The 23,776-nt window shown below is 36.8% G+C and overlaps 1 protein-coding gene across 9 annotated transcripts in view; it reads left to right on the top strand.

The window, feature by feature from the left end:
- Positions 1-23,776, top strand: part of LOC114651655 (transcription factor COE3-like) — a 402,694-nt gene that overhangs the window by 290,132 nt on the left and 88,786 nt on the right. For 6 of the 9 annotated variants that reach the window (XM_051928475.1, XM_051928473.1, XM_028801490.2 and 3 more), the window contains 2 exons: positions 1,131-1,264; positions 1,747-1,873. In XM_051928475.1, the coding sequence (XP_051784435.1) occupies positions 1,131-1,264; positions 1,747-1,873 (261 nt within the window). The remainder of the gene's footprint in view (positions 1-1,130; positions 1,265-1,746; positions 1,874-23,776) is intronic. The other 3 variants (XM_051928474.1, XM_028801491.2, XM_051928480.1) reach the window with 1 other exon arrangement.

Below are 23,776 nucleotides of genomic sequence, written 5' to 3' on the forward strand. Positions count from 1 at the left end.
CGAAGCTGGCAACACTGTGAGGATTAGGTTTTTTTGATTTTTCCAGTGCCTTCAATACCATCCAGCCATCCTTGTTAAGGGGTAAACTCATAGATAAGGCGGATGAGCCCATGGTGTTCTGGATAATGGACTATCTGTCAGGCAGACCACAGTTTGTGAGACTCAAGGACTGTGTCTCTGATATGGATGTGAGCAACACTGGAGCACCACAAGGAATGGTCTTGTCTCATTTTCTCTTCAATCTGTACACTTCAGATTATAAATGTAATACCAGGGTCATGTCACTTGCAGAAAGTCTCAGATGATTCTGCACTTATGAGGTGTATTGATAATGGAGATGAGATAGAGTAAAGGAGTCAGATGGAGAACTTTGTTTCCCTGGTGCATCTTAACATCTGCAAAACTCATTACTGATTTTTGCCACACCAAACAGCCTCTATGTCTAGTCACTGTTTAAGGAGTAGATGTAGAGGTGGTCAGATCCTACAAGTACTCAGGGATCCCCATTAATGTCAATTTGGACTGGTCTCAGAACACAGAGAAATTATATAAGAAAGCAAAAAGAGCAGGCTCTTTTTCCTTAGGATACTGTGTTCCTTTAAAATGGGAACTGACATCCTATAGGACACACTCTGTACCCACTGGAGGTCATAGTGAAAGAGACAAGTAAAACAAAACTGAATGCCATTATGAACAATGCTTCACATCCTCTCTTTGACACAGTAACACTGAGTACTTTCAGGCAATGAATTATTCAGCAGAAGATTGTCAAGAAATGTTACTCAGGCTCCTTTATACCAACAACAATATGCCTGCATAATGCCTCACTGTGACTCTGACAGAAGTTTCTTTTCTTTTTAATTTTTTTGCAGTATAGTCATTTTGGTGTGTGTTCAGACCAAATGTCTATCTATCTATCTATCTATCTATCTATCTATCTATCTATCTATCTATCTATCTATCTATCTATCTATCTATCTATCTATCTATCTATCTATCTATCTATCTACCTATCTATCTATCTATGCCTTGCAAGAAGAAAGCATTTCTCCTTCATCTATAAAACTTTGTGTGTCCGTCCATTTTTCATCTCTCTCTCCCTCTTTGTCTCTCTCTCTCTGTTTCCGAAGCAGCTACCCCCTGCATCAAAGCCATCAGTCCGAGCGAGGGATGGACTACTGGAGGAGCCACTGTGATTGTCATCGGAGACAACTTTTTCGATGGCTTGCAAGTTGTCTTTGGTACCATGCTTGTCTGGAGTGAGGTAAGGACACTGGTTTTGAAATCTGGAATCTGCCATTTATCTCACAACATATTTCACCGTTGGATCATGTTGAGTAATCGGTAGATGAACGTGCTGAACTTGTATGAATCCTCTTCCCTCAGCTGAGGAACAAAAAACCTGAATACCTCTTATTACTTTATCAATATTTTTCATGTTTTCTTCACAAATCCGAATAAAAAGCAAGACACATTCATGAGTTCCTACACTGGGCCAATTTAGTGACACCAAACATAAAAGTCTTTTACAGGTGACAGGAAACCAAAGTATCTTGGTCATTAGACCTCCTCCAGGCCAACTACAGACACCCTAAATGTCCCCACTGTGCAAATCAGCATAAACATGCTTTAATCCCTTCCATAACTGCCTTTAAGTTGTAATTCAGAGATAGAACACTCTAGGACTCTGTAATGGAAAATGTAGCTGCAGAAAATGAAAAAAGAGATTTAAATTTTTTTTTTCAGCTCATCACTCCCCATGCAATTCGGGTACAGACACCCCCACGTCACATTCCCGGAGTGGTAGAAGTCACGCTGTCATATAAATCTAAACAGTTCTGTAAAGGAGCACCAGGACGCTTTGTCTACACTGGTAAGTGAAATTTTATAGTGCACATGTCATTGGTATATTAATTCTCTTGGTCATTTTTTTTAATTTGAAAAAATCCAGACATCATTAAAGAATAACTAAGTAGCTGTGATTTTTTTTATTTTACCAGCTTCCATGTGTCCTTGTTTAATACACCTGATTTTCTTCCTGTGCATTTTACCGAGTCAACTGGAAAATTGGAATGAATGGTGTATTGCACACCTACAGTACTGTATGAGGTTACACAGGCAGAGACCATAATAAGAGATACCAGAGTCTTGCAGAGGTATAAGCCAGCAGGGTTTGAAAATCCAGACTTTTCAGAGAAAAAACATTCACATCACGAGTAAACTTTTCTAAAATGTTTCATCCTGGCCAGTCCTGTCTCACCAGGAGCTAGCAATTAATGTGATGTCAGATGTTTGGATTTATATTTTGTTTCTGTTACTGAGCTCCTATGTTTCTTTTCTCCTCATTAATGGCTTATTTGGGGAGGCATGTTTCTAACTGGATATTATATGAATACCCAAGACGTTGTCAAAAATGACAATGGATAAATAGGAGAGGAGAATGAGGGGGAGAGGGCCTTGTTTGATTTTATACAGTGGATGAATCTAATGTCAGGCCGTCCTACAGATATGGATGACAGTGATTCTGAAACTCATTGTCTTCCTATGATAATGTAAAACTGTACAGGTCAATGGACAAAAAAATTGAACAAGATGTTCCTTTAAAGAATCAAAAAGATAAGTTGCAGACATTCCAGTAAAAAAACATTTTTTTAATCTAGCGCCTATTACAACAGAGAGGGGTTTTTTTTCCTGTGCAAAAATTGTCCTGAAAGTGTGAAGATATTTTGTCACCTTAAAATCTGTCACATACAAATTCAGTTAATTATATGCACGAGAACATCTAGAGAAATTCTCTCCTAAGTTTAGATCATGTTGCTTTTGATTTTCTGCTTGTTTATTATTATTATTATTATTACCAGTAAAGGCACACTACACGATAAAGTGCAGTGAATACACTTGACTTGAGCATTCATAGTTTTCATCCTCTTTCTCTGTATGTTTAGCATTCGTTTGCTCAGTGGTTGATGCGCTTGCTGCTTCCTGAGCAGCTCTTCTTTTCTCCACTCTAGCGGCCCGCTTCTTCTCTTCTTTCACCAGCATCCTTTCATGTTAAAACTGATTAACTTAGTGTTTGTGTTGCGATTACTTAGTACGTTTTGTTTCATTATTCACTTAAGCTGGCACTTAAGTCTTCAATCTTCTTCAAGAATGATTTAAGATATGAAGAGGTAGGAGAAGTGACGGCGAAGGCGGTAGGGATGAGAACGGCGCCCGTACACATGCGCCACCCGGTCGCCCTGCTGGCCGCTACCAAGAGTTGATTCTACAATAAATAAAATAAAAACAGTAATAAAAATCATCACCCCAAAAGCGGATAGCAGACGCCATGTAGTATATGTGTACCAAATTTTAGGTCAATAGGTCAAACTTTTGAGAGCTACAGGTGATTTAAAATCCTGGACAGACAAACAAACAGCCACAGTAGCGTATTATATATAAAGATTATTCTTTTTTTGCCTATTACAGAGGCATCATTGCACTACCATTTTGAATATTTTTTCTTGCAGACATTCACATTTTGTACAAAGTGATGCTGCTTGTTGCTGTTCACCAGCCCATGTTGCTATGTGGGATGTCATCACCTCTTTGGTATTTGGGATGCTGTAGCAGCTTATATTATAGTAATTATAGCATCGAGGCATTTCTCTTAAAGATAAACCCTTTACTTGAGATTTCTTAAATGTAAACTAAAACTTTTTCTGTTTACTGAGCTTTTGGCAATTTTTTTGACTATATTTTAATTAGCGATTTTTTGGGTTTTGATGATTGTTTTTTCTAATGTACTTCTTGTATTCTGACATCTGTTTCCTGATTACATGCTTTCTCTTTTTGTCTCTTAATCTACTTTACACTGGAATGCTCAATTAATAAATTAATTTGCTAAAAAGGAATATCAAGAAGGCTTTTGAAATTTGTCTCTCCCACTAGTTTAGCATTACAGTCTCTATACTTACTGGTTACACTTAATGGAGGCGATATAATCAATTACTTAATGGTTAGGACTACAACCGAAACATCATTGTTTTTGCAGCCTTCAACAAGTTTTGTAGTCTTTGCCTTTTCCATCATAGGATCATGTATCACCATAAATCTTATGATGATTTTTCTCATATGTACCAATCTCAATCCTAATTAATCAAAGGTCATTGAAGTGCCTATCAAGAGAGAACAGGGTACAAGACTGGAACCAACCATAGGTAATGTACCAGTCTATCACAGGACACACTCTAATACACACTCTGGAGCCAATTAGGTCTCCAGTCAACCTAACCTGCACAGTTTTGGTGATGTAGATAGAAAGATTGAGTATCCAATGAAGATACACAGAACCTGTGAAAACTGCACATGAACAACAAAACAGGTGCAGCATTCAACCCTCGATGCTGGATCTATGAATGAACAGCACTAATAACTGATCCACAATGCTGCCCTCTATGAAAAACGTTGCACTAATTCAGATTTATCACTTCAAGATTCAGCATGAAGTGTATTCCTTTAATGTGTTTATTTTCTGAACATACAGCATCTAGTACAGGGTAATCAGAAATGGGAACCCGGCAGAATAAATTGCAAGACAGCTCTAAATGTCACATAAATAAGTTTAACATTCTGAACCCTGCTTTATCAAGTTGAACACTATGAGGAACCACAGCATGATGGTAGTCCAGAATTTTAGATATCATAATGCTATTGATTTCAAGGTGCATCAGTACACCTTGAACAGCTATCAAATTATTTATGCGTTAATGTGTAATGGCAACAAGAGTTTTTATGATGAAAAACATCCAAAACGAATGTACAGTACATGTACATTATGGTTGGGGATGTTTCTGAATACCTGAAAACTAGGCCTGTAACCATGGGCTCTTCAGTCCTGAGATTTATTTACGTCCCTGGGTCTAAACGTACAATGTGGATCTGATATCCTCAGCTGAGTTTCTATTTTCCTGGAACTGCACCAGGGTTGTTGTCCCATTACTAAAATTCAACTTCAATTAAACTGTGTTAAATTCACTTTCAGACATCACTAGGAGGGATTTATGCTTGAAGGACGGTGATTTCACATTGTTTAACAATGGCTTTAAAAAACCTGGTTGCCTTAGAAATTCAAATGATACAACAACAATATTTATTTATATAGCACATTTTCATACAAATAATGTAGCTCAAAGTGCTTCACATGATGAAGAAAGAGAAAAAAGACACAATATAAAAATAAAATCAGGAAATACTAATTAACATAGAATTAAAGTAAGGTCCGAAGGCCAGGGAGGACAGAAAAAACAAAAAAATAAAACTCCAAACAGCTGGAGAAAAAAACAAAATCTGCAGGGGTTCCAAGGCCATGAGACCACCCAGCCCCCACTAGGCATTCTTCCTAACATAAATGATCTCAATCAGTCCTCATGGTTTTCAGGCTTCACCTAGAAGAATTAGTTGATGATGGTCATGGCCTTCAATCCATCAATGTAGGGACTGCATGGTGCTTTGATCAGGTGGTGGTGGCAAAGATCACCACCACAGAAAACCAGAAAAAGAACAGCACAGAAAGTAGTGGTTAGTACAGATTGTGGAGCCTTGATGAAAACGATGATTAAATGCATATACAGAATATCAGGGTTACACTAAAATGAAGCTATGAGAAAGACATGTTAAAATAGTGAGTTTTTAGCAGTTTTTTAAAGTGCCCCACCATATTAGCGTGAGAATTTCTATCGGTAAGCTATTCCACCTCACCACTTTTTTAAGTTTAGCTCTTGGAATAATAAGCAGACACTCATTTGAAGTGATCTAAGGTTACGATTTGGAGTGTAAGGTGAAAGACATTCTGAAATATAGGATGGAGCGAGATTATTTAAGGCTTTGTAAACCATAAGCAGCATTGATGGCTATTTGATGGCAATTTTTATGTTTTTATGGGTAAGCATTTTTGTGAAGGATTTTTTGTTCAAATGGATTATGCTTTCCCGTGCAGGTTTGTGATTTCAGAGGCTGAGTTTAAAAATGATTAGTTAAAATTGAGTGACTGTCCTGGGATAAACATGGTGAGAAACCTGACCCTATCAAATCGTCCAAACATACAATTACATATAATGTATGCAGTAGATTTGCGTGCATATTAATGACTGACCAATTGTTAAGTTTAAGGAACACATTTTGAAGATTACTATAGGTAATATTTAATAGTTAATCAGTGTAATCCCTTGTTCCAATCTTAGATAATGCATGCTGTGAATAGCACCATATCCAATAAAAATTAAGAAGCAGCATAGGTAGCAGAAGTACTGTTGGCATTTACAAACTTGCTCAGTGAAATCTAAGGCTCACAGAGGTTTTCATCAACACACACCTCATTGAGGATTTTATTTCAGATTTCAGCTATTACTGTCTTGCAGCTGACAATTATGACTCTTTTACAAAATCAGAACATGCCAGCTTTGGCCAAGTAGACTTCTCAGTTTTTCTGCATTTCTTATGAAATCTTTATGTGCTGATCTTCCTGGATCATTGCAGGTAACAATGCAATATAACTATGTTATCCACCAATATTCCTCAAAACTGAGCAACTAATATAGGATAGTATAAGATACAAATGAGAAAAACTTTTTATTATTATCTTCTGACTCAGCGAAATGTGTTTTTGACATCTTAAAAGTCCAAAATCTTCCCCCTCCCAAGCAAAAGTGTAACTTGGCTCTGCTTCCCTGTTTTGCTGCTAGCACAACCAATTACTGTGGCACTTGTATGGTAATGAGGCATTTCCCTCAAGTAAATAAACACTAATAATCGAGAAGCCCTGCCACAATCCAATAATGATGTATTCCTTCATGTGACCTTTTACGGGGCACACCCATGTCAACCTCAAACTTTTCCTGCGAGTAGCGTAAATTCTGATGAAAATGGGCCTTTTTTTTGACTAAACATGTCAGGGCTGTGCCACTAAGCGATGTCAAAGCGCAGCCCCTACCTACACCCACAATGTTTTCCTTGATCTACCTATTATTTTAATTGATTTGATTTTAATGTTCTAATCACTTTAATCTTTTTTAATTGTATCAGGTGTAATTGTGTAAGCAGTTAATGTTCCTAAAGATCTGGCTTGTATTCCTGTCACGCCATGTTGCTCCAATTGTACTTTGAATCTTAATGCCTACTGCTCTCGCCTCCGCAGTCTCCCTCGGGATGCTCTTGCTACAAAGATGTTTTGTTTGAAATGTTTTCTCATGGTACAGTGTTTTAAACAGATAAATACGTAACAGAAAATGGCAACTCTCACCGCCCCCCCCCCCACCTCCCCATCTCCAGTATACACTGCTGCCCTTCTCCTTCAGATGTGGATCAACTACAAGCATGTTCTGGGAAATAAAGTTAATCACTTTCTTCATATTAGTGGTCGGATGTATCCAAACATAAAAAGGCATCATTAACATCTGCATTTGGAAAAAAAAATGTTAATATATACAGAGCTTTTATTCCAGATATTAATGGGTGACACATTTGCTGTTTGCACACTTTCCCATGACAGCATGGAAAGGCACAATGAAAGAAAAAAAGAAAACACAAAAGTTTTTCTGGATGCTATCCAGTGACAAGCAATCAGCTGGCAAAAACAAATAATTAAACATTGCAGGTCAAAATGTCAGAATGCATTATTTTTTTGAAAATGAAAATTGCTGCCAAAAACTAATCCAATGCACTAGGGTTACAATACTCTGTAATGGATTAGCAAAAGTAAACATCATGTACACACTCATACGATTAAACATTAACTAAGGCAGACGTACAGTATACTGTTCATTTATTTATTCACTTGATGGGTTTATTATCCAAATCAGCTGTAACTAAATTCCTCCAGTTGAAATTTTGGAAGGTTAAAGGGCTTACTCATAATAGTAGGGATTTTGACTTCCAGCTTTGTGGTTTTTCGGTCTAACTCCTGTTCCTCATCCAGCAACTTGAACCTTGAATCACGTGTCACGGCTGACATTTTAAGAGTTAGCCATCCATTTGTTCAAACATAGCATACAACTGTAGAGAGTAAATTATGAAAGTAAAGGATGTATTTTTAAAAGGAAATTTAATGAAAAAGGCCAAGTGACACTATTGTCTGATAAGTTGAACACTGGCATTCTTTAATTGTTCTTTATTTAGCAGATGTCTTTAGCCTAGGTGACTTACCAACTTGAATATGCTTATGATACGTTTGAGGATTTGGCAAGGAAAGTGAAGAAACTGCTTGGCAACTGAGAATTATATTAAAAGTGGAGCCTATGATGTTATATTTCATTTAGGGCATTGTTATTACTGTCTGGTTTGTATCATTATTTGTTTTTTGTATTGTGCCCAAAGAATTTCAATATATGATACACCTAAGAATAAATGTTATCTTCAGCTTGGCCCAGTTATTGTCTGTGTGGAGTTAGCACAAACTTCCTTCTTCTGCTTGAGTTTTTGTCTGGGCAGTCCACTCTTCCTACCACATCCCACAGACTAATTATTAGTATTGGTTTAAATGACAATTAAATCATCCCAGTGTGGATGTCTGTGTGAATGGACCTAATAATAGGGTTAGGGTTAGGGCTTTGCAGTCAATGCTTCCACAATAAGCACTGATCTCCACGACTAGCAATATTTGGAAAATGCACATAGTTGAGGATTGATGGGGACAATATAATTTCATAAATATAGCCAGGGAGTGAAAAATCTAAGCAGTCAAAATCTGTGTATTGTGTAGAGGTCGATGTTCAAGTGATTTTGGAATTTTATGAGACTGGAAGTAGGTCAGATGATCATGGGAAGCTCGTTCCACAGCTTGGATGGAAGACATAAGAAGGTGTATGCATTGTTGGCCCATTTAATAAGAGGAGAAATGGCTTGTAGACAAGCTGAAACAGAATGAACACTGATGAATGAATTCACATTTACGAAAAATTGCTTTCGCTTGCATAGATCTGTGACTAGATCAAGAGATTTCACATTGTGGAGTTTAGCTGCATCTTGTAGAATGTGATACAATATTGGTAAATATCTCAGTGTTATAGGATTTTATTTCCAGTCTTGATTGTTTGGAAATGTAACTTGTTTCTAACATGTGATTGCACTGCCAGTGTTGCACTTGGGAAAGAAAGAAAGAAAGAAAGAAAGAAAGAAAGAAAGAAAGAAAGAAAGAAAGAAAGAAAGAAAGAAAGAAAGAAAGAAAGAAAGAAAGAAAGAAAGAAAGAAAGAAAGAAAGAAAGAAAGATATGTGGTAGCATCAGGGCTGGCACCACCATTAAGGCGAATAGGGCGCAAATCAAAATGGGGGGAACCCAGCCGCACGGGTTAGCTACCGAACAGTCGATTGGCACTCTAATAAGCTTGGCCTAGAGTGCAAAATAACCTGGCACCGGCACATGGTAACATTTGCAGCATTGTACCAAGATAGCAAAATCAAAGCTTGCAAAAACTACATCCTATTTTTTCCTGGACCTTTTTAAAATGGTTTTCAATTTTTTAACTTAATACATTTGAGAAAAGAGTTTTTGTGAGATCATTGTACTGTCATATGCAGGATTTCTTTCCACTTCTCAGTTACAATGAAAGCAGAATTTCATGTATTTGTTGTATTTTTGGTTGAAAAGTCCTGTTTAGCTCACAAATACAATTTCAAACCTGCTTACCCAGTTCAGTGTCAGAAGGGAACCCACCAAGTTTGGGTATGAAGTAGGAGCCAACACTGGACAGGATCGAGTCAAACTCAGGGCACATTCTTGCACACAACCACAGAAATCATCAAAACATGACATTCAAACTCAGGATGCTTTCTTTATAAGGCCACTGCACCAACATTCCCCTTGTCCTAACTTGTGCTATTTGGACTATCCACATTCACAAATGCTTAATTATCTGTATTTATAATCAGAACCAAAATGTGAAATTTCAGCCATTTTGTAAAAGCATATTTCAGACTGAAGAATTCCCAAGAGGTACCTTGGGAATATAAATGAGAATTGCCCTTTCAAGGTCACATGTGAATGAAAGCTGGGGCTTTTTCTATGTGCTTCATTTATTGCATGTGCATAATTTGAGTGTGTGGAACAAATAGAATGAGTCCAAAGGAGTACTGGGGTGCCAGCCACATTACCCATTTTAATCGCTCGGCAGGTTTAAACAAAACAAGTGCCCAAAGATGCAAAGCACAAACAAACAGAACAAAAAAGATCCTCCTCGGCACAGAAAGCTATAGGCTCGTAAGAGCGGGCCTGGATTGTGGACATCCATCCTTTATCAAGTTTGGGTCCAACTGAGACATCCCCATACAGGGACGTCGGGTTTTTATTAGTCTCCCAACAGGAAGGGGTGGGATCAGTTGCCCTCAAGGGGTGTCTTGTCGGTGATGTGAGGAAGGAAAGAGATGATACTGTAGGCAGCAGAAAAACCCTCTCACCCCAGCAGGATATCGTTCACTTTAGATGAGCCCAGAAGGTGCTCATCTAACACAAATATATTAATTTTCTAAAGTTGAGCAATGATAGCTGTTTTGTTCAATATTTCTGTAAGAACTATCTATCCATTATAATGCAAATGTACTGTAAGTGCCCAAAGAGATTAAAAGCGGGCATTAAGAAAGACATTCTTTACTGTTTTAAGGAGAAACTCTTCACAAGGCACAGGAGGCAACCTTGGGTGAAGTTAACACTGATGGTCTTCACTGTGGGGTTTAGCCATAAGTAGGCTGGGGAGATGACTGTGGTAGAACATTTTAACAGACAAATAAAGAAGCTGCCTTACGAGTTACAGAGGTGAAGTCTCTGTAGGAGGCTGCTGTGTGTTTTATCTTTAGATACTGAAGTTACCAGTTTTTTCATTCTTTTGGGTTGAAAACATAACACTTTTTCACATAGCAGTAACTTGACAAATCTCGATCCGGACAGGATATCCTATCACTCATTTTACTGTGTATAACACGGGATTTCTAGTTTACTGATATTGATTTATTCTCCAATAGCTGATCAATTTTTTTCCTTCAAATAGCTTCATTCTGATTTAATATTAACTGAACGTGATTTATAGAAGGACCAACAAAATCAATAGCACCTCTGAACTAAGTCTTTACTGTTTTTTGTTGTCTTTGTTCAATGGACAATCAGACCTAAAAAGCAAAACAACTTCATTAAACTCTGAATAGTGTGTATATGTTACAAAAGATACATGTCCTCACAGGTGGCGGAGTGGTAGTGCTGCTGCTTTGCAGTAAGGAGACTGTAGAAGATTGTGGGTTCGCTTCCCGGTTCCTCCCTGTGTGGATAGCGCTTTGAGTACTGAGAAAAGCGCTATATAAATGTAATGTATTATTATTATTATTTCAAAACCTCAACCACAAACACTATCCCTTGTTGATGATTGGTATTATTTTAGGGTTTACCATTGTGAATAGTTTTCAACAGTTCCTAAAATAGACATTTCTATTATATTCTGTTCTTATTAATACAATTGGCCAAATCAATTTTTTAAAAGCCCATTTTTATTCTTCCAGATGTTTCTTGACTTTTGCTTTTAATAAATAATGATAAGAAATATCATGATTATCGTAATAAATATCACAACACTCAGACAAGTAGAAAGGTTGGGCTTTGTTCAAATCTGTGTGCTATAAATATTCCCAGTTTCTTTTGGAACAAGTAAGCTATTAGCTAATCATAAAAGATTGATGAACTAAATGGTCTCCTTGTGTTTTACTTCTTATGTGTAGTTAGGTTTCTGGGGCAGGCCAATTTAAGTTTTGCAAATTTAAAAATGTACATTCCAGATCCTAAAATGTTAACAATAAAAAGAAAATATTTGAATGGTCTTGGACTGAACTTTATTAACTCTATCTATCCATCCATTCATCCATCCATTTCCTAAAACAAATTCATAGTTCCTGTATCATAGTTCTTAAACTCATTTTCTTGTTTGTGATGGCAAAAAATGTTGAATTGGAATTTTAATGCTTCAATAATTTCATCATGCATTATATTGTAACTTAAAACAATGTGTGAATAAAAGTAATTATAGAAAGAGAAAAATATATACTTTTTAGATTAATGCAACTTTTTCTATTTGTCAACCAGTAATCGTTTTAGCACCATCATCTGTGGTATCTAATTTTTCAGCTAAACACAGCATGACATGTTCTTGTTTTTACACTGCTATCAAAGTTTTGAAATACACAGCAGTTAGTGGAAGCCCAGGCTGCCTATTGTGAATTTACATGTAACCTCCATGGGGGGATACTAGATTTGCTATAAGCTACAGTTGCCAGTCAAATGAATATTCCTCTGCCAAATTTCAGAATTTAATGTTCTTCTTTTATTGAGTTATGAATCAAAGACAGTAAAAAGTACAAAAACAAATGAGAAGAATGAGTCACACCACTACAAAAGGAAAATGTGACCACCACTTCCTGATTGTCCCATAAGTGTGCTGTTTTACGCACTAAGGGTACAAGCGGTAGTTTTAGAGTGTAGATATGAAAGGACACATTTTCATTTTATGATCATAGCTAATCGTTGATTAATTGTTTTAGAGGACAGGCCAAATCATTACTTTGTAGTGAAGTTATCCCATTGACTCAAAGATGGACAAGAACCACAATATCGTAAAGAAAGAGTCATAATATAGAATGAATCAAATGAATGGAGGAACGGAGTACACACCATATCATACACTTAACTGCATGCTTTTCTTGAACTCAGTCTGCAAAACAGACTTGTGCACTTATATGGGACTTTTTTGCTAAGTTTGTTAACTCCCATTTGTGAGTATTGTTTTCTTTATTTTCTATTGTTCATTTTTAGCTTTTTGTGCTTCTCATTTTCTTTTTTTTCTTGGTAGTTCCAATCACGATTTATCTTACCCTTTTAATATTCATTTTACTTGGTTCCTATGCTAACTTTGCTTGTTCATTTCCTTTTATTATAGGTGCTTATCTACCTAGTATTAATGTATTTCTGAATTATCACCACTCTTAAGTCTATAACCATTTCCTTCTCTAAATGTCCAAATGGCCACACAGTGCTATAAAGTTTAGAACACAGGTTCAATATAGCATTTGTGTGTTTTGTCCCAACCATTATCGGTATATGTTTCTGTTCTTTAGTTTGGTGATATCCAGTTATTGATGTTTTTGGGAGAGAAAGCAATGCTTGAATTCATTGTCATTGTTTGGGCACACTGACTGATCAACAGTCTTTATCCATTGAAATGTTTTGTGTATATAACTATTCTTTCAAAATCCTGGTTTCTTTTGGAACAAGTAAGCTATTAGTTAATCATAAATGATTGATGAACTAAATAGTCTCCTTGTGTTTTATCAAACTTCTTATATGCAGTTAGATTGCTGGGCTAGGTCAATTTAAGTTATGCAAATCTCTATTAATTCTTCAATCCTATGATAATAAAATATTCAGACACTGAAGGTATAACAAACTTTTCACACCTTCTGCTATTCACCTTTCTCAAGAAAGCATTCTCGACAAAGTGCTGTCTAGAATTCCAGAATTAAATGAAAAAAGGGTCTTATGCATCAGAAATATTTGGCTTTGTTACCGTTTATATTTTGGAAGCCTTCCTGAATTTTCTCAACCCAGGCTCCCGCCCTTATTGGCATGAATGTTCTTGCTGCTGAAATTTATGGGTGGATTAATGAGAGGAGCCAAAAGTATTGACTTTCCTGGGAAAACATAGCTCTCCGGGAACCAGGCAGAGTGTGCTGCAGTAATTGAGCTTGCATTGATCACTAGGCCTGTATTTCCACATTGATCCTCATTTTACATACTAAGACCTCACCTGACAAATTACTGAAACTACAAGGCTAATGTGTTTAGTAATATTAGATTGTTGATAGTGGTAATACTGCATCCAAATATAGATAGATAGATAGATAGATAGATAGATAGATAGATAGATAGATAGATAGATAGATAGATAGATAGATAGATAGATAGATAGATAGATAGATAGATAGATAGATAGATAGATAGATAGATAGATAGATAGATAGATAGATAGATAGATAGAATCATGTGAAAAAATAAGTACAACCCAAGGAATGTTTTGTTTTTTAATTTACATGTGGACATAATAAGATTTGATCTTCATTTAAATAGCATCTATAGACGAAGGTGATGTAATATAACAAACATCATGCTATGTTTACATTTTGTAGTTGAATGTATAATGTGAATAAATATGTAGAATAATTAAGTACACCCCTACATATATCACTACCTTAAATACCTAAAATTAGAATCAGTTACTAAGATCAGGTGAAAATGATTAGAACATCATCAGAGAGGACCTTGTCTGAACCTGTCTTATTTAAAGCTCAGGCATTTGGTTTGGTTTGCTGTGTGTTGTTGAGGTGTGTGTGTTATCACCATGGCTAGATTGAAATAATTCTCCAAAAACTTCAGGAAAAAGGGTTGTATACTATATTTCTATGAGTCCAGAAATTTATTTTAAAAGATCTTGAAACAATTGGGATTAAATCATTCCACTGTCTGGAAGATCATCTACAAGTAGTGAAGATTTCAATCAACGTCTAGTTTGTCCAGGCCAGTTCTTCCTAAGAGCAGAACTCAAGATTCTGAAAGAAGTCTCTAAGATCCCCAGAAATTTATCATGGGACCTACAGATAGCCACTGCCACTAAATATGTCAAAGTGCATGAGTCTATCATTAGAAGGAGACAGCACAAATTAGATTAACATGGAAGGTGTGCCAGGAGGAAGCATTTGCTATCCTGAAAGAACATTAGGGAAAGACTAACGTTTGCCCATGAGCACTTAGGCAAAGACCAGGATTTCAGGAGCAATGTGCCCTGGACAGATGGAGCAAATATAAAGTTGTCTGGCCGCAGCATATGTTTAGTAACAACCTAGGACAACATTTGACCACAAGAGCCTAATATGTACTTTAAAGCACAGTGGGGGAAATGTTATGGTTTGGGGCTGCTTTGCTGCTTCAGGGACCGAGCATCTCACCACCATAGAATCCATTATAAATAATTTATTATGTGAGACCATCCATCAGAAAATTCAGGCTCCACTTGAAAGTGAACCTTACAACATGACAATGAATCCAAGACGTACCCGTAAATCCACTAAGAAATAGCTGAAAAGAAATAAATGATGGGTTCTGGAATAACCAACTCAAAGCCCAGATCAGAATACCATTGAAATTCTGTGAGGGGATATGAAGCAGGCTGTGCATGTAAGATACCCCTCAAACATCGCACAGCTGAAATAATTCATCAAGGAGGAGTAGGGAAGACTTGACTGCTAGACAGCTTGAGAGGGAAATATCAGCTATCAGAGCCAAGGGTGGACAAACTTTTTACACTAATGGAAATAGCGTATCTGTTCGTTTTTTTGATAAATTATTGTAAAGTCGTTTTTTGTTATAATTCGATTTCACATTTTTTTTCTAAATATACCGTTTAAATGAAGATTATATCTTCATTTGTCTATGTTAAAAAAAAAAAAAACTTTCATGGGGTGTACTTACCTTTTCACATGATGCTCAGGTAAGAGGTTCTCATAACTCATCCTGGACATGTGCAACTTTGAGAGTTTTGCACAAGGGTGCTTAAGAAAACTACTTCATTGATTAATTCCAAAACATAAATTTTCCTCCTTTTGCTCAAGAATTCAAACTCCAGGAAGCTTATCTTTACCATTAATATATAAAAAAAAAATTAGTCTCTGCATGGGAGCACCATTAACAACAAAGGACAAAAAAAAAGTAAAGCAGGGATCATATATGAGCTTTAGAGTTCTTGCCTTTGGCTTCAATGAAAAAGATCAACTGGCACACATAAATCCTTAAAGACTGCCCCTTGGATATTATCTGTTTCACCAGCAACAAGTGTCTTAGTTTAGTTGTTATAATTAGCTTAGATAAGGCAGAACTGAGTCTACTCTGTTCATTTAAGGGTTTAGAAAATTGACTTCATCCCCTCTAGCCCAGTATTTTCCTTTACAGGATCAAAGGACACTCTCTGTAACATCAGACATAAGTCAGACACCAACCATAACTATGATGCCAGGAGATCCACATTGGTGTGCACACCTCACCTACTCACACCCATTCGGTAAAAAGACAGTACGAAAAGTGGCATGCATGTCTGTTTGGGATATGAAAGGAAACCAGAGGTCCCTAAACAAACTCACTTAGACATGGAAAGAAAATGCAAACTGTACACAGACAGTAACAGTGTAAGCTGCTGGTCTGATAGATTCTTAGTATTAAATTACCATGCTGCACATTTTATTTACCTTGAAGGCTCCCTTATGACATACAGAAACTGAAAAAAATATAGAAGTGATCTTTTAACTTTGCCAACTATAATAATTTCTAAAGCATAATGCTGTTTTAGAATTTATGACTTCACTCTTCTTCTGTAATGATCAACAGAAAGAGTCAGCCTAATTCTGAAAGACTATATTTAACTCCTTCTAAAATATAAACTGAGAGGCATTCTCTTCATTGGCACTTTTTTCTTGCACCTGGAAGCCAGTCTGATGCCAGCACCCATGTGTGCTAAGTAAAGCTTCCGGCACACCTCTCTGCCTCTCTACATACTGTTTGAGAAGAGGAGACGAGTGATAATATAATCCTTTGATTAGAGCTCTCATCACTCGAGCCGCGTTGTGTAATGTAGTCGTTAGGGTTATTTATTTCTCCGTTAATTGTATCTGTTGAATCTTGATTAAGGTGAGTGACAAATCTGGGACGCCTACTTCAGCTGATGATCCAGTGAAGGGGGCACAGCGTACTGTGATTCTGATCACACAGATTGAAATATAGTACTTCCCGCTGACAGACACTTTTGTGTGAAGCTATAACAACAACCACTGGAGCCAAAGTCATCACTTTGTGTATTTGCTTGGCTAGTGTTTCAGGAGTAGCGGTACTCTGAAAGCTTTGCCTGTATCTAGAATACTACTGTAGAACTAAATGGGAGTATTGGTTCCTTGGACTCTCATAGTAAACATATAACTAAATGTATGCTAAAGAGGCTATTCAGCTAAATAAACTGTCAATGTCAAGATTCATTTTGTTTTTAAGGAAATTACTTTCAAGTCTTACCCAAAACATTTTCATGAATTTATTTTCTAAGCAGATTTATACCAGTGAAGAGTTGCAGATATCCAACATATGTGCAAAACAAAGATAGTAACTGCAACAAATACTCCCATATATACTCCCATTCAATATTAATATTGAAGTGTACTGTACTAATGTTCTGTAGGTCATGAGCATCATTACAACATCTTTCATGTTCAGAGTCAGTGAAAACAGATAGTGGTGGCACGAGGACACATTTATTAGCATTACTGACTTGCAGCTCCATAGTCGTTTCAACAAATTACAGCCAGGTCACTAGCAGGGGAGTTTATACATTATCGCTGCCTCTGTGTGGGTTTGCTGCCATTCAGTTTCATCCTTTGTACAAACATTATGGAGATAGTTTTATTGTCTAAAAACTGGACTTTTGTAGGTACTTAAATGATTGTACTGTTTGATGGAGCGGCATTCCATTTGGGCTTGATCCCTGCCTTTCACTCATTGCTGAACCTATAATTGAACAAGCAAGTTTTGGGAAATGAATGAATGAAAGGTTAGTGTCAAACTCTGAGCAACAATGTCTAATCCAATGAAGACCACACTTGTTTTGATTGGAATGTTCATACTTCAGGACTCACTTGCTTCATCACATTTTTATTCTTCTGAATGACATTTATCATGTCATCACATTTTTTTCTAGGTAGAACATTTCACATGTGAGAGGCTATCTTTTTGTATAAGAAATAAAAAGTCATTTTTGCATCAATCTATGTCTCTATTCATCCATGCTGAGGGAATGTTTCCTGTACTCTTTTTGCCTTTGTTCTTCTTTGGATTTGTGATGATTTTTGTAAAAGTAGTTTTTCTGGAATTTTAAATATTGATAATATTTATTATAAGGATGAGCTGAAAGGAGTTATATAAAAGAAATTACTAACATCCAGCATTACTTTCTACTACTATTATTATGGGCAAAGCAGCACTTTAATGCAGTTAGAAGCAGCCTCACTTTATTACCATTAGAAAGCAGAAAGTATATTACTGTATGTATATAAGTCCTGTTTACTTAAGTTCAAATGTGATTCCCATAGCTACTGTAATTTTGTGATAAAGTTGTGCCATCAAATATCAGTGAATTAAGGATAGATAGATAGATAGATAGATAGATAGATAGATAGATAGATAGATAGATAGATAGATAGATAGATAGATAGATAGATAGATAGATAGATAGATAGATAGATAGATAGATAGATAGATAGATAGATAGATAGAGTATATGCCAAACATATTGGGCACTCTCAACTTTCCGCTTTTGAGCTATTCATTACATAGTCTATCTATCTATCTATCTATCTATCTATCTATCTATCTATCTATCTATCTATCTATCTATCTATCTATCTATCTATCTATCAAGTGTTTCTGAAGCTGGGGCTTTGTCTCTTTCACTCATATGTTCAATAATGAATTCTGACTTCCAGGCCTTTGCCTCCTTAAATATCTAGCAAGATGGAGGGGAAGGACTTCTGAGCCCTATGAGGAAGTGATATCAGAGGTCTTCTGGTTGTTCATCTACTGTTCTGTGGATACATAGGTAGAAGGATTCAACAATCACATCAGTCTACTGTAAGGTCCCATTTTTCATAAATCGGTAGAGCCCTGAAGACTCTCCCTCGGCATCTATGTCATACATAACAAAACATAACATTAACTCTAATTGGAACAAAATGCAAGAAAATACAAATACGCGTGCAAAAATGCATACAATATGGTTGCTTTCTCCAGTTCTATTTTAGACTATATACAGTACAATATATTCTGACACTACATAATTATAAATGTCTGGGGAAACACTGCTATAGGTTTAGGCAAACACTGGTCTCCTAATTTGTTATGTAGTTGCAGAAAAGAAGAGTACTGAGAGACTGAAAAGCTTCCTTGATTACACTAATCTCATAAGAAGCTCCGGTGCTACCATTAAAATACAATGAATTTGTGAAAATTGTTCTTCATTGACTCCCCCATCCCGTTTATCTCCCTCTGTATATGTCCATTTGTGTTTCTTTTTCTATGTCTCTTGAGTCATTTCCCCTTCTGGTACAAAGGACAGGTTTTGCTTTTAGGAGATGGATCTGGGCCTGAATATTTCTTCAAGATCATAGATTATATGGTGTATGAAACAGACACTTCACTGAGACTCTGCCCATTTTGGTGTTAAACATAGTTTATTGATGTCAGTTGAATGCTTTTGAGACTTGACATATTTGTGTCAACATAAATAGTTAAAAGAATTAAATCATACATCTAAATACCTTAATTTATTCTCGGTTCCCCCCAATTACTTTGTAAATTACATTATTTACTTAGTTACGTTTACTGGTTCTTGCCTCATGCCCAGTCCTACTGGAATAGGCTACATCTGCCATAAACCTGAACTGGATCAAGAACATTTGCTAACTCATGGATAGGTAATTTTAATTGTTTTCTTTTTTTTTCTATTCTATGTAGCCCAGTATTTTCTTTGTTTTCGTCCAGACGATGTGCTGATTTATTTATAAATTCTCCCACCATGGTCCCTTTTCCCTCTTGTGATTCTAACTGCTTCCTTTTGCCAGGGTGAAATGGGAAAGAGATGGGTGGTTGAGGATGAAGGTGCATCCGTAGAATTCCAAGGAGCACTGTTACATGAGGGAATGCTATGAATTAGCTCTTGGACTGCTGGTAGAGAAGAGTAATTGAGCAATTCAAAGTTGTTAAATGAAAGGACAAGCAGGTTTCATGTTAACATTTTTTTTTTCTAGGCTATACATGCTGATGTTCAGTAGTGAAAATATATGTTTTAATAGACTCAGATTTATGCTTTTTTTTCTTCTAGCCTTAAGCTTATCTTGCTTTTTGAATGTAAAAAAAAAACACTCATGTTCCCTTGAGTGGCAATTAGAAAATTATCATGTCAGCTTGACTTGCTTCAAACATCTTGATCTTTTTTCCCTGAGATAAATAAAATGGGTAATATTCAATAAAAGGTAAGTTTCAGATATGCCTTTAGTATTGACATGATTAGCAAGCTCAAATACTGCCGGTAAAGTCAAGAACAGCAGCACATGCACATTTACAAGTGCCTTTAGGAATGATATTCATGTACCTCATGTAAATGTGCGCTCATATGTGACCTTTAGGTAGCTGCAAACAGCCTTCACCTCTTTGGTTTCAGTGGGGGTCAAAGTAACTGCAGCCGGTATGAAAATGTTTCATGTTATCCCTCTTACCCTTTGATTCTGGGGCCTTGGTGCTGGAAGGGTTAATCAGTGTGGTTGTCTCTGTCTCTAATGGAGTGTCTCTTTTAATGAAGCAGTGTCATTTCTTGGGGGCAGCTTTGTGATCACTGTCACTTATACCTTTTACCTTCCATAATGAGACTTTTCAAGGAAAGGAAAAAAAAAAGCCATTGTACTGTTTCAGTCATAGCAAACTGTCAATTACAGCTTAAAGTTCATGAAATTTCTATGAGCATTGATTTTAAGGGGCAGGGAGGGTTTGATTGATTGGCTTCCCTCTTTGAAAATTTTAATTTTCCGACTGCACGGGTGTGACACTGAAGTAAAATATTGAAAGTGCTGAAACCGCTCAATACACTTCTTTCATTTTCTCCCTGGTCAGGGCTTAAGGCTACTGTTTATATGAGGTGACACATTACCTGTGTGTTTAAACATTTGCAAAGTCACCTTGGAAACCAGCAGAGAATCAGAAGAGAATCAAGAGGTACAAGTGTAAAATCATCTTAATTACTAGGTGGGATATATTTAAGGATAAAGGAACAATATGCAATATAGATCGATCAACTAAATAAAAGATGTGTTTTCCTCAGTCTTTTAAGAGCCTGGCTAAATATTACAAAATGAAAATACTTTTGAAAAACAAATTAAAACTTCCATTATGTCATTTTCACAAGCTCTTGGGATTCATATTCTATAGCTCAGGAATTTGTTGATTAATTAATTAGCACCTCATGTGGTGATTTGGAGCATAAAAATATGGCATGTAGGCACATGTGGTATAGTGGGACGTTGCTTTTTCTCAAGTGCATTAGCTGGCCCTTCAGCTCCTCATATCCAGTTGCTCACTGCGTATTTTTCCATGTGTAGGAGTGGCAACCATCTCCTTAAGTGGCATAATGACTGAATTAGTGGTTGCAAGTAACATTATGATGTAACGTATGTGCATCATCACAGCTGTCCTGGCATGTCATGTAGCTTTGACCCTTGTAGTGCTTTGGCTCATCCAGTTTATAAAAGCATGGAAATGACATCACATTTTTAATTCAAGTCTTATGCCATGCATTTCTGTCATTAAAATATCTTTCTTCTAACATTCCACATTTCAATAAGCAGTTCAACCATAAATAAAATGCATGTTTATGACTTTTTAAGATTTTATGACATTCTTGTCATTCAACTAACAAGCACTCTAAAGCTCTCAATTGATTTATCTTTTTCTTCATCTTACTTTAGAACCAGCTTGTTTCATTAGATTGTTTCAGAAGGCCACGTGCTAACCTGGCACCACCACATGCAAGCAAGGAGCAAACACTGGACTGAACTACAGTCCACTGTATAGTTCAACTACATCCACACTTACTCCTGCATGGACCTGTATAAAGTAACAAATTAACCTAACAGTCATGTTTTTGGAAGGAAGATGAAAAATATAACACACAGAACATATCCATGTGGACACAAGGTCAATGTTTAAATGCCACACAGAAAGTTGACTTGCCTAGAACTGAACCCACCTCCTGAAGCTGAGAGAAAGTATCCCCAACTTTTGAATCGCTATGCCACCTAAGTTCTTAATTTGCTATATTACAAATTAATCATATCACAAGCTATTCTGAATATACAGAATGGGACCAAGTAAGTGTAAATAGTTACATATTCATGACTAGCTGTGCCCCGCAGCTCCGCCCACGTAATAGTGAAACAAATTTTAAAAAATCATTAAAAGAAATGTAAATTTGGCCAAGTGGAAAGTAGGTATGCTCCAACGTAAAACATTGGCACTGTATCTGATCGTGTTCTGCTGTGACGGGAGAGCATCCCCCGCATGGGGAGAAAACCACGTGGCAATGATATCTCTGGCAATCAGCAGCTACCCTAAAACACACGTAGCTGTGATCTCTCTCTCAAAAACGTCAAATGTTACTCCTTAACAATCTCTGGATAAAAATGTCTGCTGAACAAACAGGTATCACTAGCGAAGTGGAGGCAAGGTAAGCTCCAACATGTGGCAAGAGGTAGAACGACTTGAACGGAGGCTGGCACATGAGTGAGGAGAGCCCCGCCTGCTTCCCCCTCCCCTCGGCCCACAGCCTCTCTCTCAGATTTGCGCTAATAAATCAGTACCACAAGCAATCTATGATAGCACAATAACAGAAGTTGCAAAATCAACCGGAATGTTCAAGCAAATTATAGAAAAAAAACAGATCTAAATCCATTAAGTAGTTCTCTCGTGAAAAGCAGACAGACAGACAGATGTTGGATTTTACATATATATTTATAGATGTTAGGGTACCATATTGTCCTTGTACTGTGCCATTCTACCGAATCATTCAACATCTCAAATGGGTGCTCAACCTTCTTCCATGAAAAAAATTATCTTCTTAAGCTGTTTCAGATATTTCCAGAAGCTAACCCCTACATTGTTCACTGGTTTTAGATCTGGTATTGAGAAGGCCCTGGTTTATATGTGACTTTGTTGCCATGTTAAATCAGCATTAATTCTAAGTCCCATAAACACATAAAACAACTTTTGAAAAGTGAAATTACAGATGCTATAAAACCAATAAAACATATTGCTCTTAATGTGAGTGAATTTTTGTAGTTTAGCAGTAAAGAATATTGTCCAAATGTAAGTGAAGAACAGCATCACAGGTTTATAGGGTCACATGTGCAGAGTACAGTGAAAGTCTACTTGCATGTGCTAGTCAGTGTGTAACACATTACCACTCTTCGATTTCATGATTAGTGAGTATAAATAAATTCTTTTAATTCTCAGATTATCTGCAATTGTCACATTCTTCTCACTCTCCTTCTCTCTTTTACCCCCTCCCTTTTTATAGACTTGTACCCAGGTTGTGAATGATACAAATGAACATTATGTGAGTGGCTGATGACTCCATTTCTCCCATACACACTTTTTGGCTAGTGGCTTCCACAAATCTGTTTTTTTCCCTCTCATTCCATCAATATCGTTTGTGCTCCTTATCAGAAAGCACAGTGGGTAACCGGATAAGCTGCTGCTTGATGAAATCTCATGGTGCCATTAAAAGTTTCAGTTAGTTAGTTTGGCAATAAGCAGACTTCAACACCAGGAAGTGGTGGACAGGGTCCATGTAGGGTGGAGAGGCCTAAGTTGATGTGGTTCACCATGCTTGTGGCTGAGAGTCAGCAGAAAAGAGAGGCAGGATCTGATTGTCAATGAGATTCATGGGTTGGAGCAGGATGAGCACTGTGTGAAGATGCAATAAGGACAGCAATGGCACTGGACAACGTGGGAGGGAGTCATGAGTGTGTAATCACTTGGGCAAATGTTTGGGAGCTGCCATAAACTTAACTCAGTCTTCTGACCAGGGCAACAAATGACACCCTATTTGGCCCCAAAACTTCCATCACTGGTTTAAC

Source organism: Erpetoichthys calabaricus, chromosome 5 (assembly GCF_900747795.2).
Source record: "Erpetoichthys calabaricus chromosome 5, fErpCal1.3, whole genome shotgun sequence".
NCBI classification, from domain to species: domain Eukaryota; kingdom Metazoa; phylum Chordata; class Cladistia; order Polypteriformes; family Polypteridae; genus Erpetoichthys; species Erpetoichthys calabaricus.